The sequence below is a fragment of the Rhynchophorus ferrugineus genome, unplaced genomic scaffold, assembly GCF_030347505.1.
Source record: "Rhynchophorus ferrugineus isolate W39M unplaced genomic scaffold, kcgeb_rfMv2 rfM2, whole genome shotgun sequence".
NCBI classification, from domain to species: Eukaryota; Metazoa; Arthropoda; class Insecta; order Coleoptera; family Curculionidae; genus Rhynchophorus; species Rhynchophorus ferrugineus.
In genome coordinates this window covers 25,512,775-25,530,054 of record NW_027472581.1, presented here as the reverse complement: position 1 = coordinate 25,530,054, position 17,280 = coordinate 25,512,775, and the positions used below count along the sequence as shown (strand labels likewise).

Below are 17,280 nucleotides of genomic sequence, written 5' to 3'. Positions count from 1 at the left end.
TAGAAAGAAATTCTTTTCCACGCCCTATATATATATATATATATATATATATATATATATATATATATATATATATATATATATATATATATATATAAATATATATTGGTTAATTTCATCATGGTAGTCAAAAAAATAACTTGGCTGCAGGAATAAAACCATTTCTGTTTCCAGCATGAAGAATGATATATCTGTAATAAGAATCATAATCATATATTATGACTAACAAAACCCAATCAAAGGTTATTATTACTGCCTTGCCATGGTTGACCCAATGTTCCATTTTGGAATATGCATGCGTCATTTAAATAATTTAAGTTAAATAAGAAATCTTTCTTAATTTGGTGATATACTTTTAGAAAATGTATTACAATTTCTCAATATTATATTACCTCCCTTTCTAGCAATGCTTCCCAGAATAACAATTTTCTTTGAAATATTGTTTTTATATTAATTTATGGAGACACACTTTTTCATGCATTGCATAAAATTAAATTCCATTAAGGCGATCTTGGTGCATCTAACATCTATATAATGTTCACTTTTCATCTACATAATGTACACTATTTTATTTTTAACAAAAATTTTTAAATAAAAAATACGTGAAAACTGTGAAATTTAAGGGTTTCCCTCGATTTCCGCCCATTCCCCCCAACAAATCCTGACTTGGTTCCAATGGGACCACCTCAGAAGTGCACTCTTTCGAATAAAAAAATTATTTTGAAAATCGATCCATAATTGACGGAGAAATCGGAAAAATTCATTAAAAAAATACAGGCGAACATAAAACCTCCTTTTATAAGTCGGTTAAAAAACGAGTTTTACTATTTTTAGAACCTGTATCCCTACGTAAGAATTAATATAATATTTATTGGCTCATTAGTCTCTTGGGCTTTTTAGGGACTAGTAATTCTATTTAATATAAAGTGGCTTTTACAATTGTAAAACATGTATAAAATCAAAATAACAAGATACCAAATTATAAGAATGAAACAACTAAGTTAAGCCAATTGTATGTTTAATTACTACTGTGTCATTTATATATATTTAATTATATATTATTTATAATTCTTCAAGTTTATATATATATATATATATATATATATATATATATATTGGTTAATTTCTTCCTGGTAGTCGCCATTGGAGAAAAATAACTTGGCGCAATGAGACCACCTCAGAAGTGTACTCTTTCGAATAAAAAAATTATTTTGAAAATCGATCCATAATTGATGGAGAAATCGGAAAAAATCATTAAAATAATACAGGCGAACATAAAACCTTCTTTTATAAGTCAGTTAAAAAAACGAGTTTTTTACTGACACATGCATATTCCAATATACTGTATATATATATATATATATATTGGTTAATTTCTTCCTGGTAGTCGCCATTGGAGAAAAATAACTTGACACTCATAAAATGACTAGACACACTTTTTCATGCATTGCATAAAATTAAATTCCATTAAGGCGATCTTGGTGCATCTAACATCTATGTAATGTTCACTTTTCATCTACATAATGTACACTCTTCACTTCTTAAAAGATTTTAATAACAGAACTTATATTAATATTCAATTCAACTGCAAAACGCTAAAATATTTCCATTTAAAGCCCCACTAACTTATGTTAATATTTAATAGTATCAATACTTACCCCTCTAACGCATTACGCTGACAAGAGGGTCTCCTATTATCTCATTCCATTTCGAAGTACAAGACTATTTATACTGTATAAATTACTAGAACAATTTATAGGCTTTGGCATTTTAAATCAGAGTAGATGAAAATATTAAACAGCGATTATCAATTTATCAAAACAAGCAAAACGCCAAAACAACGTTTGCCGGTTAATAACCTCTAATTATTACCTCTAATGTTTTGAAGAATTTTGGACTTATTTGGCAACCAGGTAAATTTTATAGGGTGATACAGTTACATGTTCCGACACATCAGACAAAATTGTAAGTTTTTAACTAGAATTAAATGAGAAAGAAAATAATGTCTGATTTTAAAAAAATTTGCAAACTGCGATAAGCAACAAATTCGACGCTATCATGACGTGAACTCATTGCAAAAGAAAAGAACTCATCTAAAATATTCTATTCATCAGAATTTTGTTTTCAGTTTTGTTTAAAGATCACTCGACGTTAACATTGTAGTAAAATTATTCTGAGTTGTGAAGAAAGAGGAAAACTATCAATTTTTAATTTAAAAAGTAGTAATTCTTCTTCTTAGTAGTAATTCTTTCTTCTTATTACAGACGAAAAATCCCAGCCAGGAACCTCTACCAGTAACCACAGTGGTTCAAATGTCTGGAAGCGGCGCGAAGACCATAGTAGTGCCTAATGCCAAGCCATCCAAGGAGAAATGTTTATTTGCGACTGTTCTGGCTCTGATTATATTTTGCGGGATCTTGCTACTCATGCTCTTAAGCAGTAAAGGAAAGAGTTGTCAAGGTAAATCTGAATTTATTTTTTATTTTGGTTTAATGTATTCATCACTGATTCACCTTTCATCATTGATGTATTTAACATGTGTATTTGGAAGTGTTATAAAAGTAGGTAAAAAGGTCCACTATATATTATTATTATTATTATTAATATTAGATTTGGTTCTTATAAAAGGTGTATGCCTCATATTCATATTATAAGGTTAGGTAAATTTTAACGAAATTCCACTAAGAAGAACACAAATCCATATAACTAAAATTCTTTTGGTAGCTAGGAAAAATATTCTTAAGTATTTTAATAGGCCAATTATTTATTGCGCAGAAAATATGTTTAACAAAAAATTGAGCCGACTTCAGAAAATAAATAAAGAACTTACTATAGGGCAAAAAATTATCAAACTTAGATCTTTAACACACAAAAAATAGTTTTAAAATAAAATATGTATATTATAATCGTTGTAATAAGTAAATAGAAATTATCAAGAACCTTATTTAACCTACCTACAACATGTCTTTTATATTCTACTATATACACACAATTTAACGTAATGCATATCTAAACCTATTTATCTATTTAAAATGTTATTTTAACTACTACCAACTGAAAACTTTGAAGTCGGTGCAGAGCAACAAATTAGATTTGTTTTGTTCGTAATTTCATTTTAATGAAAAATAGAGAAAAATAGGTATAAAGAAACAATAAATGAAAATAAGGCACGCTTCAGGCCCCTGGGTCCGAGGGCCAAAAAGTTGTTCTCGCAGTGAATCGAACCCGCGACCATATGATATGAACTGAACATAATGCATATGAGCTGAACGCTCTAACCGTTACCCCGTAGAAACAGTTGACTAGGATAATTCTAGGACTTCTTATATGATATGGTTACTGCTTAAAAAGTAAACAATTACTTTTTCACTGAACGACTATTTTCCGTCACATCAGCTTAGCGATAACATTATACCCAAATATCTGATTATTTTAAATAAAATATACGTGAAGACTTTGAAATTTGAGGGTTTCCCTCGATTTCCGCCCATTCCTCCAACGGATCCTGACTAGGTTTAGGACCCCCTAGGAAATGCACTCTTTCGAATAAAAAATAATTTTGAAAATGGATCCATAATTGATGGAGAAATCGGCGAACATTCATTATAAAAATACAGGTGAACATAAAACGTCCTTTTTTACGTCGGTTAAAAATGAGTTTTACTGTTTTTAGAACCTGTATCCCTATCTAAGAATTAATATAATATTTATTGGCCCATCAGTCTCTTGGGCTTTTTAGGGACTAGTAATTCTATTTAATATGAAGTGGCTTTTACAATTGTAAAACATCTATAAAATCAAAATAACCAGATACCAAATTATAAGAATGAAGCAACTAAGTTAAGCCAATTGTATGTTTAATGACTACTGTGTCATTTATATATATTTAATTATATATTATTTATAATTCTTGAAGTTTAAATATAAAACATACGTAACAAAACATAAGAATAGTTAAAAATATATAAACATAGGTTCTCAAGAAATCTCCTGTTCAAGTGAAAATATTATAAGAATCAAATTCTGAACTAAAAATTATTACTTTTTTAATTTTTTATGAACTGAAGTGCTTTTTAACCTGTTTGTTCATTATACAAATCTAAAAAAGTGACCAAAACATATGATTGGATTGGACAAACCAGACATCAAAACCTCGCATAAAAGCAATGAGAACTCCTTTCAAAAATAGCCATTTTTGTTGATGTTGCCATCGATTTTATATTTCCGTTTATAGCTTATCGTAATATGAAATATAAACTTGGTTGACATAGATGTACTCCATATCATTATGGGAATTTTTATAATAATAACACGGTAATAAGTATATGTTTTTTATGGGATTTCTCAACATTCTAACAGTTCTGCCAGAGTAATAGAACTCGTTATATGACAGGTTACAATGATGTTTATGTATTACAGAAATCTATATACAAAGGAATGCATATAGAGAACAATCGTCCATCATGGCAGTATATCCGCCGAACTATTAGTAAATCTCGAACATTTTACTCAGTAGACATTGCTGTTGGAAACTTATTTATTCCTGCCATATAAAACTTTACACCATCGTAAGATTTAGCTTGATAGCTATTAAGAATAAAATCCAAATCCCAATAAAATCAACAATTTTTCTTGAAATATTATATTTCACGATAGGGCCTTTTATTTAGTTCCAATTTTTCATGATGTTTCGTTAGCTCATAATTTAATATTCTTGAACATTTTGACAACAAAATACACTTAATATTTTTATATTCTACATAAAAATTGAACTACTAGAAGAACCATTAGTTTATTTATAACTATCTTAGAAGTAGTACCTATCTACGGTTATTCATCTGATAATCTGCTGTAGTTTTTTTCAAATTTTTCATGGATTTGATGTTACTTTGGAGTGGACTTTTAAAATAATGTCATTCTGAATATGTAGCTGTATTGATCTTATAGTATTTATTTTATTGTTGAATTAAATTATTCCATCCAAACAAAAAGGCAAATTTCGGACAGGACAATATCTATCGGGTCCGCTAGTTTTACCTTGCTGTTTGCACTATTAAAACGATTAGAATCTTATATTTATAGATCTTATTTTTTATATTTTTATTCTAAGAAACACTCCCTTTTTAATAACTTTCTATTTAGATTTAACATTTACTATAATTTCAAATAATTAGACCTCCTTTCATGTGATATAGTGATGGTTTCTCTTTCTTTTTGTGAAAAAAATGGTGACGAAATGTGAACAGACTTTATTCTTATTGAGTTTTATTCTTCATTGTTCGCAAGTTTCCCTTGATGCTTCTTGGTACTTGTTTATTGCTAAAAGTGTATTATACACGAATGTAGTTATTGTCATTTGTATTAATTTAGGCATATCACTGGTACGGGGTAGATAAACTGTAAGTCCTAGAGCATCAGAGAGTATCTATTTAAGTTCTATCTCTGTATACTACTTCGGAAGGTCTTAGGAAGGTTTTTTTTGCTATGGTATCTCTTCACATTCTCTTCTATCACTGCATTCTCCCTAATGCATTTGCCAAATCTGCAAAACAGTTAGTATACTTTTTTTTCTTGTACCTTTTAACCAAATAGATTATTTTAAATAATTATGAACATGCACATACATATTTGACACTTTGTAATACGATTTTCTACAATTATTCTATATTAATTATATACTCACTTTTAGTTGTTTCCACTGTTATTACTCTATCTTGGTATTATCAGCATAGAATCGTAATCCCACATTCAGAAAGTTTCATTCACTCCCTGTCACTTTTTGAGCCACTAACATATTCAAATCAATAACTAAGCTATTAATTTCCAGTCTAATACTAGTTCACAATTCCACTATTTTCATCAATCCAACCAAACAGAAAATCTAAACTGAAGGGCGTTTTTGTAGATAATCCTTTCCACACATCCAAACAGTTCTTCCCTATATATCTTTCTCGATCTGCATGTCTACTGTAGTAAGTCTTTATCACATCCCATAACAATTCGATTTGATCGAATGTACAGATATAGGGAGGAAGCCATATTTGCATATTTCAGGCTTGTTTCTAAAAACGTAAATTACATAAAACACAATTAAACATTTCATTTATATTTACCAAGTGTCAATTTAAAACATCTTACTCTTTTACATAGTATCATCAAAACATTAAATTTTGTTTTGTTAGGGACTCTGTAATTATGGCCTTTGCCAACCACTTGTTGGGATCTTTTTGTTGGGTTTCTGATTCTAGCATGAAGAACAATATGTCTGCCATAAATTATTAAACAATATTATGATATACAAAACCTAATCAAATGTTATTCTGATTTTACATTTTTCTATTAACTTTTGTTGCCTTTACATTCTTTTCATTATCATCTTGCCAAGGTCCACTTTGACGGTCCACTTTAAAATATCCATTTCTGCCCAGAAATTGAAATAACAGTTCTCCCTTAACTTAATTATATGCTTTTGAAATTTGTATTCTTTTAAAAACAATTTCTGGAAATTGCATTGGACCTCTTCGCGGGTTATTTTTATACTATTTATAAATCCTATAGAGAACACAGCGTTTGAAGTGATAATTTATATCCCTCGAAGAACTGCACATTCCTAAGTTTTCTATGGATACTCTCCATACTAACAGTTATCTCTGAAATAATTGCATTAAATTATGTATGTATTAGAAAAACTATTAACTGTCTTGTATACTTTTCATACATTTATTTCATTCATTGAATAGAACTAAAACAGATACGAGTATAAAAACATAAAGATACGTAAATATTTTATTTTCGGTGAACCCAACATTATATTGTTTTTGTTCAATTTAATGGATTTTAGTTGGCCATACTAATATTCAGTGCAAGTGCAAAATAATAAAAATATTTCCAATAAAAACCCCGTAGCTTAATATTTAATAGTATCAATACTAATAATAATCAATACTAACGCATTGCATACTAACGGACTCCCATTACCTCCTTCCTATTCGAAGTTATCTATTAGAGACGTAATCGATTGCTTGCTGGCCATATATTTGGCATCGGCATTTTCAACCAGAATTATCAAAAATATTAAGCAGCGTTTTAAAATTTTTCGAAACAGGCAAAACGCCAAAACAACGTTTGCAGGTTTGCCTCTTATTATCACTAATGTATTTAAGAATTTTGCGGACATTTGACAACCGACCGACTTTTGCAGGCTGATTCGGTTTTATGTTTATGTTAACTTATTAAACTGCATTTATCTCTTTATTAACTAGAATAAAATGGGAAGAAAAATATTTTAAAACAAATTTACACATTGCACTAGGCAATATGTTATACATCTTGATGAGGTAAGTTCACTGCTACTTTGTATTGACAGGATACGTTACTCCATAATCATCCATAAGCATATTGAGCTCCATTTAATTTTAGAACAGAGAATAATCAGAGTTTGGCGCATGCAGCTTTATTTACTTATATTTTTTATCATGATTATTAGATTTAATCTCGTATATATATGTATATATATATATATATATATATATAAAACAAAATATATATATCCAAAAACCATATAAATAAACACTACCATAAAAAAGACCAAAATCGTTTAGATCAAACGCAGCCAATATAGTTAAAACCAAATGAAAAAGCCACCACTATATATGAAAGCAGTGAATTCTTGTTCCACAAATCCCTTTAAAGAATTAACTACCTCGAGCTTTCGACTAACGTATTATACATTTGCTAGCCCAAAATGAATGCGTTATCGTATTTTCAAATTGAAAGAAATCTCAGTTAATACATCATTATTTTTACAAAACAATAATTTTTTTACTTATGCTCTTACATAATAATGCATTGTATTTTTCTTGTCATTAGATCATTAGAGTGTCATTGATAGATTTATATTTTGTTTATTTGATCCAGGTCTACTTTTACAACCTAACAAAATACGAAGATAACACTATTTTTTTAGGCCTATAATGTTCAAACAGTTTTCGTTTCTGCCCCCGTGTGCTGTCACGGCACAATATAAGTACCAATAAAAATTTCACTGAGGTCAGATGCGTTGTTACGAATCGATAGGCGACGATACATTTTTCCCTGCCTATTTTCCGAACGGTCGCATCGCGGAAGATTTAAAAATAAACACGTAAAAGTGATGGCAGCTTTACGACCGCCGTAAAAGTTGTAGATTTTGCACGACATTGTACAAGATCGGGTATAAAGTGTGAGTGTAAAATCGAGAAAAAATATCGACCTATAAGGTCAGGCATCAGATTAAATTTCGTTTTATGATGCGAGGGTGTAGTATCTTATGTTTGCCTATTATTTTTCAATTGACAAACCGGGAGATAAATTCGGATCATACAGAACTATAGTCATTCGAATAAAACAGCCAATGCACGTCATATATTACGTCGAATGTACCGCTAAGTGTAGATTCTAAAAATGTAACAGGTTAATTGAAAAGTTCCCGGCCTGACACAAAGATTGCGTTACTAGAATTATACCCATATGTTCCATATGTGTAGCCCTAACCCTCAAAAGATGCTTGTATAAATTTAACAGCTGTCGGATCATTAGTTTGCGAATTATAGCATTTTGAGTGACACAACTTTTGTTATTGTGAAAAAAATTAATAAAAAAGAATTTCGCGTGTTGATAAAATATTGCTTTTTGAAGAGAATAAATACAGTAAAAGCAAAAACTTGGCTTCCTGGATGTTTCCGGACACTGCCCCAGGAAAATCAAGGCGGTGAACGCAGTGGACGCCCAGAACAGGTTGTTACCGGCGAAAACATTAGAAAAATCGGCAAAATGATTTTGATTGACTGTTAATTGTAATTGAATGAAATAGCAGACATTATAAAGATATCAACTGAATGAGTACATCATATCATTTACGAATATTTGGGTATGAGAAAGCTTTGTGCGAAAGTGGATGCCTCGCGAGGTCACTTTTGACCAAAAACAACGACGTGCTGATGATTCGGAGCAGTGTTTGAAGATGATCAAGCATAATAAACCCGAATTTTTGCATCAATATGAGACAATGGATGAAAAATGGCTCCATCATTTCACTCCGAAGTCCAATCGACAGTCATCTGAGTGGACTGTACACGATGAATCCGCTCCAAAGCGTGGAAAAAGGCAACAGTGGGCTGGCAAGGTTATGGCGTCTGTATTTTGGGATGTGCATTGAATAATTTTCTTTGACTACCTTGAAAAAGGAAGGACCATCAACAGCGTTATCATGGCGTTATTGGACCGTTTGAAGGACGAAATAAGAGAAAGTACTGCTTCACCAAGACAATGCACCGTCACAAGTCAGGAAAAACGATGGCAAACATCCATTAATTCGGCTTCGAATTGCTTCTTCATCCACCGTATTCTCCAGATCTAGCTCCCAGCGACTATTTCCTTATTCAAAAAATGCTCGTTGGAGAGGTGATCGCCGAAACTGAGGCCTATTTTGAAGCAAAGAACAAATCGTACTACAAAAATGGTATCGGAAAGTTGGAGGGTCGCTATAATCATTGTATCGCCCTTGAAGGGATTATGTTGAATAAAAAACACTAATTTTACCAAAAAAATGTATTTTACTATGGTAGGCCGGGGAGTTTTCAATTGACCTGTTAACGTCGTTTTTAACTCGAAGCGTATTTTTCCTTGCCATTCTATCCTAACTTAAAAGAGATAGAATGTTGCCTGAAGCGTCGGAACACGTAACCGAATCACTTTATAATATTTGATTTAGTACTGGTGAGCCATGTTGACAACAAAATTCTTCAAAATACTAGTGATAATAATTAGAGTAATACATCGGAAAACGTTGTTTTAGCACTATGCTTGTTCTGATTGTATATATTTCGCAACATTGTGACGTGTTGACTATACCTACCCTATAACCTAACACTGTATTTTTAAACGTATTCAATATATTTAAAAAGCCTAACGAGTTTATGATTAATAGATTTTTCATAATATATTCCATAGATTGGTTCTACTTAATATATCGAAAATGTGATCTGTCAAAAAGTTTCTTTATATTGCACACTTTTTAATGTTGAACTTTAAATACCGCTGTGATAGCTGCGGGTTCGAATCCCTCCAAACCCTGAATATTTATAACAAACAATTGCAATAGTTCATAGGTGATGATGTTAAGAAATAATTGTCCTAGACACAGAAGTAAACAGGCTAGGTAAGACCGGAAGTCTTCAAATCAGTAGGCTTACTGAGCGTGTTTCGTATCTCATGTTAAACAATGCTCCGCTCCAGATAAAACCTAATTGAAAAAATGTGACACTAAAGTATAACAAAAATAAATTAAATAAAATAATTTTTTTGTTGATAAAATATAGTGATTATATAATTAATCTCCTAGAACTTCAACAATATGCCCGTGGGCAATAAGTATTATTTTATGATTTTCGTTATACAATATAACTATACTGGCATGCTGAAGATCGCTTCAGTAAGTGATCTGCTGAAGAAACTTATAATTTAAATCTTATTCTATAGACTATTCTAACATTTTCGAAAGTCTACTCTAACTTATTCTAAAGGATATTCTAACTTGTTCTAGACATTATTATATCTCACTCTATTTGTCTATTAATGAGTTCTTATGGTAGTTTGCATGTAAGCCTACGCACTTCACTGTCATAGCGCACATTTATATTGGGATTGCACTAACAATCTTTCAGAGTACTTTGTACTAACACTTCGAATCACACGCGTTATGGTTTCTAAGGGGATATCGCGTTGAATTAGCTTGTTGGAGACGTAACATGGGGCATCGACGATGACTCGCGACACTTTATTCCGGAACCTCTGAAGGATAACTATGTTAGATTTGTTAATAGTATCCCACACTTCAGTACCATAGGTCTAAGTGGGCTCAAGTATTGCCTCATACAGCAAAACCTTATCTAGAATAATTTAGATGGTTGCCCTGTCAGCCAACACATTTGTTTAGTTTAAGACCAAGCTGTTTGCGTTTTGTCACTATATGTTTTTTCAAGTCAAACGTCGATCAAAATGCATTCCCAAATATTTAACTTTGTCTGCTTGCCGGAGTTTATAATTATTCATTTTTACTGAGGGATAAGTTGTTCTACAAAGGGTGAATGTCACATGGGTATATTTTGTCTCATTTGGTTTGATACGCCATTTTTTCAACCATAATTCGACTTTGTTAAAATGAAGTTGCATGTTTCTTGTGACTGATATAGGAAACAGTAATATAAATAGTAAGAACATATTAGAAACAAAACTTTAAATAAAAAAAATTGGCAACGCCTTATTCAAGTTCTTAATAAATGATAATAAATATTGATTGAATCAACAACGAAAAATTACGACAAAATTAGAAACAGCATATAGAGAAATTGATTGCACTGCTTTATAAAAAAGATCTTGTCAGTAAAATTGCTTTCTATTGAAATTATTTTTGCACAAAAAAAACAGGGTAACTTTCATATGAATAAATAAATAGGGCATGTCGCATGGCACTTCTCCCCAAACGACGGAAACGTACACCTTCATCCCTTCTCACCTTTCAAATTTAATGTAATTTAAAGATACGTACGGCACAACTAAGCTTGAGTGTTTTTAATAATAAATTACATCAAAAATGAAACGTCAATTATACTTAACGTCCTGTTTCTTTCCATATTATTTTGGTTTGCGATTAGCAATTTTCGCTTCAGTGAAAGTAAATTTATTAATCGATAATTTTTACCCTACATCGTTAATAAGCTCTTCTACGTCTCACGTTACCAGTTTTCAATTAAAATCACTTTCGGCTGAAATTGATATGCAAATTTAATATCACGCACCGCTCTGGTACGATGTCGAATTATTATGTGATGAGATAGGTAATAAGATAAAACATAATTTTCTAATGGATTGAGTAATCCATTTATCTTAAAGCCTGTTTCATTAGCTAATACAGGTAGTCGATTATATTGCAGGAAGTTAAAACAAATCAATTAGAATTATATTACAACCAGGTATATAAACATTATGTGATGAATTGTTTAATAATATACACAATTTTTATTAGGTTACATCTTCACTTCCTCCGCTTGGCTATAGATAGCGTTACCAAATAAATATCATTCTTGAGTTATTAGCCCATATACATTTATCAATTGATCGTTATATCATAGGGTTATTTTTAGCGTTGGGAACTATCGACTGAAAATAGTCGAAACAGTCGATAGTCGCAACAGAGTCGAAACAGTCGATAGTCAAAAAACTAGCGACTGAAAATAGTAATTACCAGGCATAATATAATAAATGTAATTGTTTATTATATTTTATTCGTATGCTTATTCCAACCGTACTATAAGTGAAACGAAGATGTGCATATTCCTTCTCGTACTAATTTTAAAAAATAAAAGGAAAGAAATATTTTTTTTATATTTTAAAGTCTCCTTTTTTACCAACGAGGGTTTATCTGGACTGGGCTTACTGTTTAACGTGGGCTCGGAACCACGGGTCTTGGCATTACGCCTACCAACTAGCGAGTGAACAACTTAGATATCTTCCCAGAAGACATCCAGTCTTACCCAGCCTGATTACTGGCGTGACTGGGATCATTTTCCTTGTCGGATTTTACACTCTTGGCTAGGACAATCACAAATATTAAACAAACACAAACACAAATTTAGGACCATACCCCAGCAGGATTCGGACCCACTGTCACCTTTACCACTGCGCCAACCAAGCCGGCGAAATGAATAATTGCTCAAGGCTATTACGCTGCAATTATTAATTTCATTTTAAATGAAATAAAATTATTTTTATATTTGAATGTTTTGTGGATATCTAATGGAAAAGGAATGAAATAATTACCCCCAAATAATTTGTCGTATTTTAATAATATGTTAATTACTATTTTTAAATAACATACTATAATAAATATAGATAATAGAATAAAAATAGAACTTAAACAAAACCTAAAATCTGAAGATGTACGATAACCATAAATACTAAATAAAAATGGTATACGTTTATATCTACTGATAAAAAAACTAATCTAAACTAACTAAAAATGATCGCACAATAACTATCAGACCCATTTTAAATAAAATAAAAGCTTCATTTATTATTGAACGGAAATATTTTTAAATTACTATTGAAAAATATAGTCATGTTAGCTTTTCTCCGGTTAGGCGATTTCTTCGATTGTTAATAATTTGGTCAGATTTTGGAAAAAAGCGTTCCGATGGGATGGATGTTACAGGTATAGCAGAATATTTAAATGTAATTGATAAAATTGAGGTTCAATGGGTTTTATAAACTCTAATAAGTGGCATTTTCAAATACTGCTTAATTTGTAAAGGTGTTGTAGTACCTGGTGCAATTATTTCTTTCATTCTAGCTACTTTTTTATCAAAATATCTCCAGATGTGAATACCATTTTTCGTCAATAGTTGTGTCTTGAATTATGAATTGCGGAACTGTATTTGTATATTTTGAAGTTAGAATGGAACATGTGTCTTTTGTGATCATTTTTTGTATCGCCTCGGCATGATTTCTAATACCACATTCTGCTCTTTTAAATCTAGGACCTAAAAATAGGGATTTTCGGCATATCGTATTAATTTCTAAAATTGTCAGTCCTTTATTGATGACATCTAATAGCAGATAGCAGAAGTTGAGGGGTCTCTTTCAAAATATTTCCAAACCATAGAAGGTTTCGTTAAACGCATCATTCTACCGAAAAAATGTAAAATAATAAAAATATATTATAAAAAGATTTCTCTGCCTTACCTGCTGATAAAAAAAGTCTTAATCAAGAAGTGTCGCCACCATCAAAATATTCTTGTATTTTTAATAGCCATAAAAATAAATTGTTCAATGTCGAAGAAGAGTTTTCCTATCAGAAAATGTATTTATTTATATATATATATATATATATATATATATATATATATATATACGTATATTTATTGTATAAACACAATGCTCTATGATTAGTTCAAACACGTAAACGAATGCGCCTGTCAAAGTCGTCCACTTGTCAGACGTATGCAAAATTCTTAATAAGTAATAAGAGGTTATAACTCTAACCTATAAACTATTGTGACTGTATAATTAACTGTAGTTTTTAGATGTACTATAATGTTAAAATAAATTATATTTGATAACATTTTTGTTCAACTATTTTATTTACATTAGAATTTTGTAGTATGTCAAAGCCAAACTGAACTAAATCTCAGAGACATTGCAACGTTTTGACGTAACGTACGTAAATTTCGATGACGCATATATAAATAAACTTTGAATAGACTATAGTTTATCACCTCATTACGTTAGATAACGATTTACAAAATTTAACCACTGCTACTGTAAAAACATCTTCAATCAAATCGTTTAATCGATCCAATTTCTGGAACCTTTCGAATCTAAATTTAGTTTTCATCATTTTAGGAAAAAAGTTTTGGCAATCAAAAGGCTCGAACAAAAATCAAGAGAGTTAGATCGAAATGAAAAGTCTATCAAAAATAATATTACCTATTATTGTCATAAAAACTGTCAAAAGTATTTTATTATTTATCATTCCCTATTACATTAATAATCTTGAAAAATAGTGTTCCGAAATGCTGCTATAGTAATGTACAATATATTATTATTTACAAGTAAACTATAAAAGCATAAAAGCCTATATATTACATATAAATCTATGTAAGCATAAATTCGATACATTACACTCCAGGTTACAGCTAGTAAAAAGTAGTAAAATCAGTCGGATCGGAAAAAGCGACTGAAACAATCGATAGTCGTTTTCAGTCGATAGTTCCCAACGCCAGTCATTTTCTATTAAAAAATATAACATTATACTGTCATTGTCGGAAAATTATTTATGGAAGTCATGCAGCCGAACAGAGCTTAAAAAATATAAGAGGTTAGGAAATCATAGAAATGGTAATCAACAAAAGGTTGACACATTACAATGTCAATTAATTCATAAAAAAATGCAAACATTTAAAGTGTACCAAACACTTCAATGTAGAAATAACAAGCCATTAACCATACTGTAAGGTATTTAATCAAAAATATCTTTGATATGACACCTGAATTATACAGTTAAACCCATTAATAGCAGCAGTTTTCGATAAAAGAGTCATTAAATTACCTGTGTTATTCTTTACCCTTAAAAGTAGGTAGGTTATCGAGACCTCCTTAATTTTTTCCAATATATCTTTCATTGCACTTATTATAGTTTTATTTCTTCCAGCTAAACTATCTTATCCTTATAAGCTTTTATTATACTTGTTAGGCTATTGCGTGAGAAATAATTTCAACCCATTTAACAAACATTTCAGCTTCTAAACAATAATCAAATACCAATCAATTTATGAATTTGTTACGCCCAAATAGAAATAAAATTTTTAATTTATTTCTTTTTCTATACACCTTTTTCCTCGAGGCTGAATATATCTTCTGATTTTAATTATTTTGTAGGAATTACGTTAGTTGTCAATGTTTGAACTCAAAAATCTACAAATATAATGCTAAAGTGATACAAACATAAAAGTTTTATGAGATACTCTTACTACTCTAACCTTCGAGTAAAATTTAACGAGTTAAATTTCAACATTATTGTTATTTTGTTCTGTATCATGGCTTTGTTTTATGTTACTGGCTATACCATACTACTGAGGAAACGCATATGGTTCATATTATTAACAATAAACGTTTCTCTTCACGAAAAGAGCACTGCCGTCGATAAGCGATACACAAGACATTTTATTTTGTTAAGTGATTGTGAAAATCGTGGAAAGCATGCGATTATCGTTTTTATTGATTTTCGTTCTGCTTTCGACTGTGTACACTTTGACTGGCAAACTATAGGCAGTTCTTGAAGCTGAAATTATTTCCCTAAAAATTATTAAACATCTTCAGGTATCTTGTGATAATTCTATTAGCTGCGTACAAAAATGATTTGTTAAATTGAAATTACTTTGAAATTCATACCGGTATTCGCCAAAGGGATGTCTTCGCATCACTAGTTTTCGACATAGTAGTGGTTGTAATAATGCTACAAATATCTTGACTAATCTAATGTTCGCTGATGATAGCGCTGATGCGGATGTTGAAGATTCAAACATTCTTTATGATATAGTTCATGTTGCAATGCCATATGGTTTCAGAATTAATGAAGAAAAAACGAAAATATTTACATCTGACGGATCGCCTATTATTTATTCTAAATCTTAACAGAACGAGCTAGAGTATTTGGCACCAGCTAAAGCACTTGGAATAAGTAATAGAGAAGAAGAAACTGACATATACTGATGAAGTAATAATCCGAATTTGTAATTATTTAAGTTGGTACCTGTCGAACATCGAAAATGTAATCAAAACTAAAATCTCGCTCAAGCAAATGCTTATCTTGCCAATTTTTCTGTATGGCTTCTGGACTTTCACAGTCTTACGCTGTGACGGCTAAGTTTAAGCAAATTATACATGTATCTCTCCGAATTGATATTAGAATAAAGTCATTTATTTATGATAAATAGCGAACACAAAGTTGTATTATTGTTGTATTCCTGTTATTTCATGTTTATCATCAATATCACATGAAGCCACGTATCATTTTCCTTTATCTAGTTAAATATTCTTATTTGTCCTTAATATTTTAATCCATAATGCCGCGTCGTCAATAAAAGGGAAAAATTTCAAAGAACCTCAGCGATGTGTGAGATATCTCAGTCAGTCAGTATATCAGTACCAGAGTCTTGCTTAAAAACTGAATGGATGTTGTGGCTAGCTTGATATAGTTCAGGTTCCAGTCATTTCATAAGACTATATATGAAAGATGACATCTAGAAGGTTTTAAGATTCATTGACTCCAAAACAGTTTCAATCACATTAAAGACAAGGTCTATAAAGGAAGTACTATCAGACACACCGTCTTCCCTGTTTATGGCTCAGGCATGACAGGTATTTGCTTAAATAAGGCAACCTGATAGTGAAAAGTATTTTCAGTATTTCAGTTTTCGCCTTGCAGATACAATCTTGAGCAATTGAAAAACGTTAAGATGTTTTTGACAACTCAAATTCGAAGATCAGTAATTAAAAACCTACGAAATCTATATATAAGAAACGACAAAAATAGCTCCTTTGTTTCTGGCCAAAACAAATTTAATTCTGATCATCAAAGAGATGGATCTGCTATGATATGAGAATTTATAGTCGAGTGTCTAAAGATAATTAGAATTCTAGTTAAATGTCGCTAAATGTCAAAAGTTACTACAATTTGTTGCC

At 30.7% G+C, this 17,280-nt stretch overlaps 1 protein-coding gene across 1 annotated transcript in view; it reads left to right on the top strand.

Annotated features, from left to right (window-relative positions):
• Nep1 (M13 family metallopeptidase neprilysin 1) overlaps positions 1-17,280 on the top strand; it is a 74,108-nt gene that overhangs the window by 15,712 nt on the left and 41,116 nt on the right. Inside the window, exon 3 of the mRNA XM_076394447.1 lies at positions 2,265-2,460. Within this exon, the coding sequence (XP_076250562.1) occupies positions 2,265-2,460 (196 nt within the window). The remainder of the gene's footprint in view (positions 1-2,264; positions 2,461-17,280) is intronic.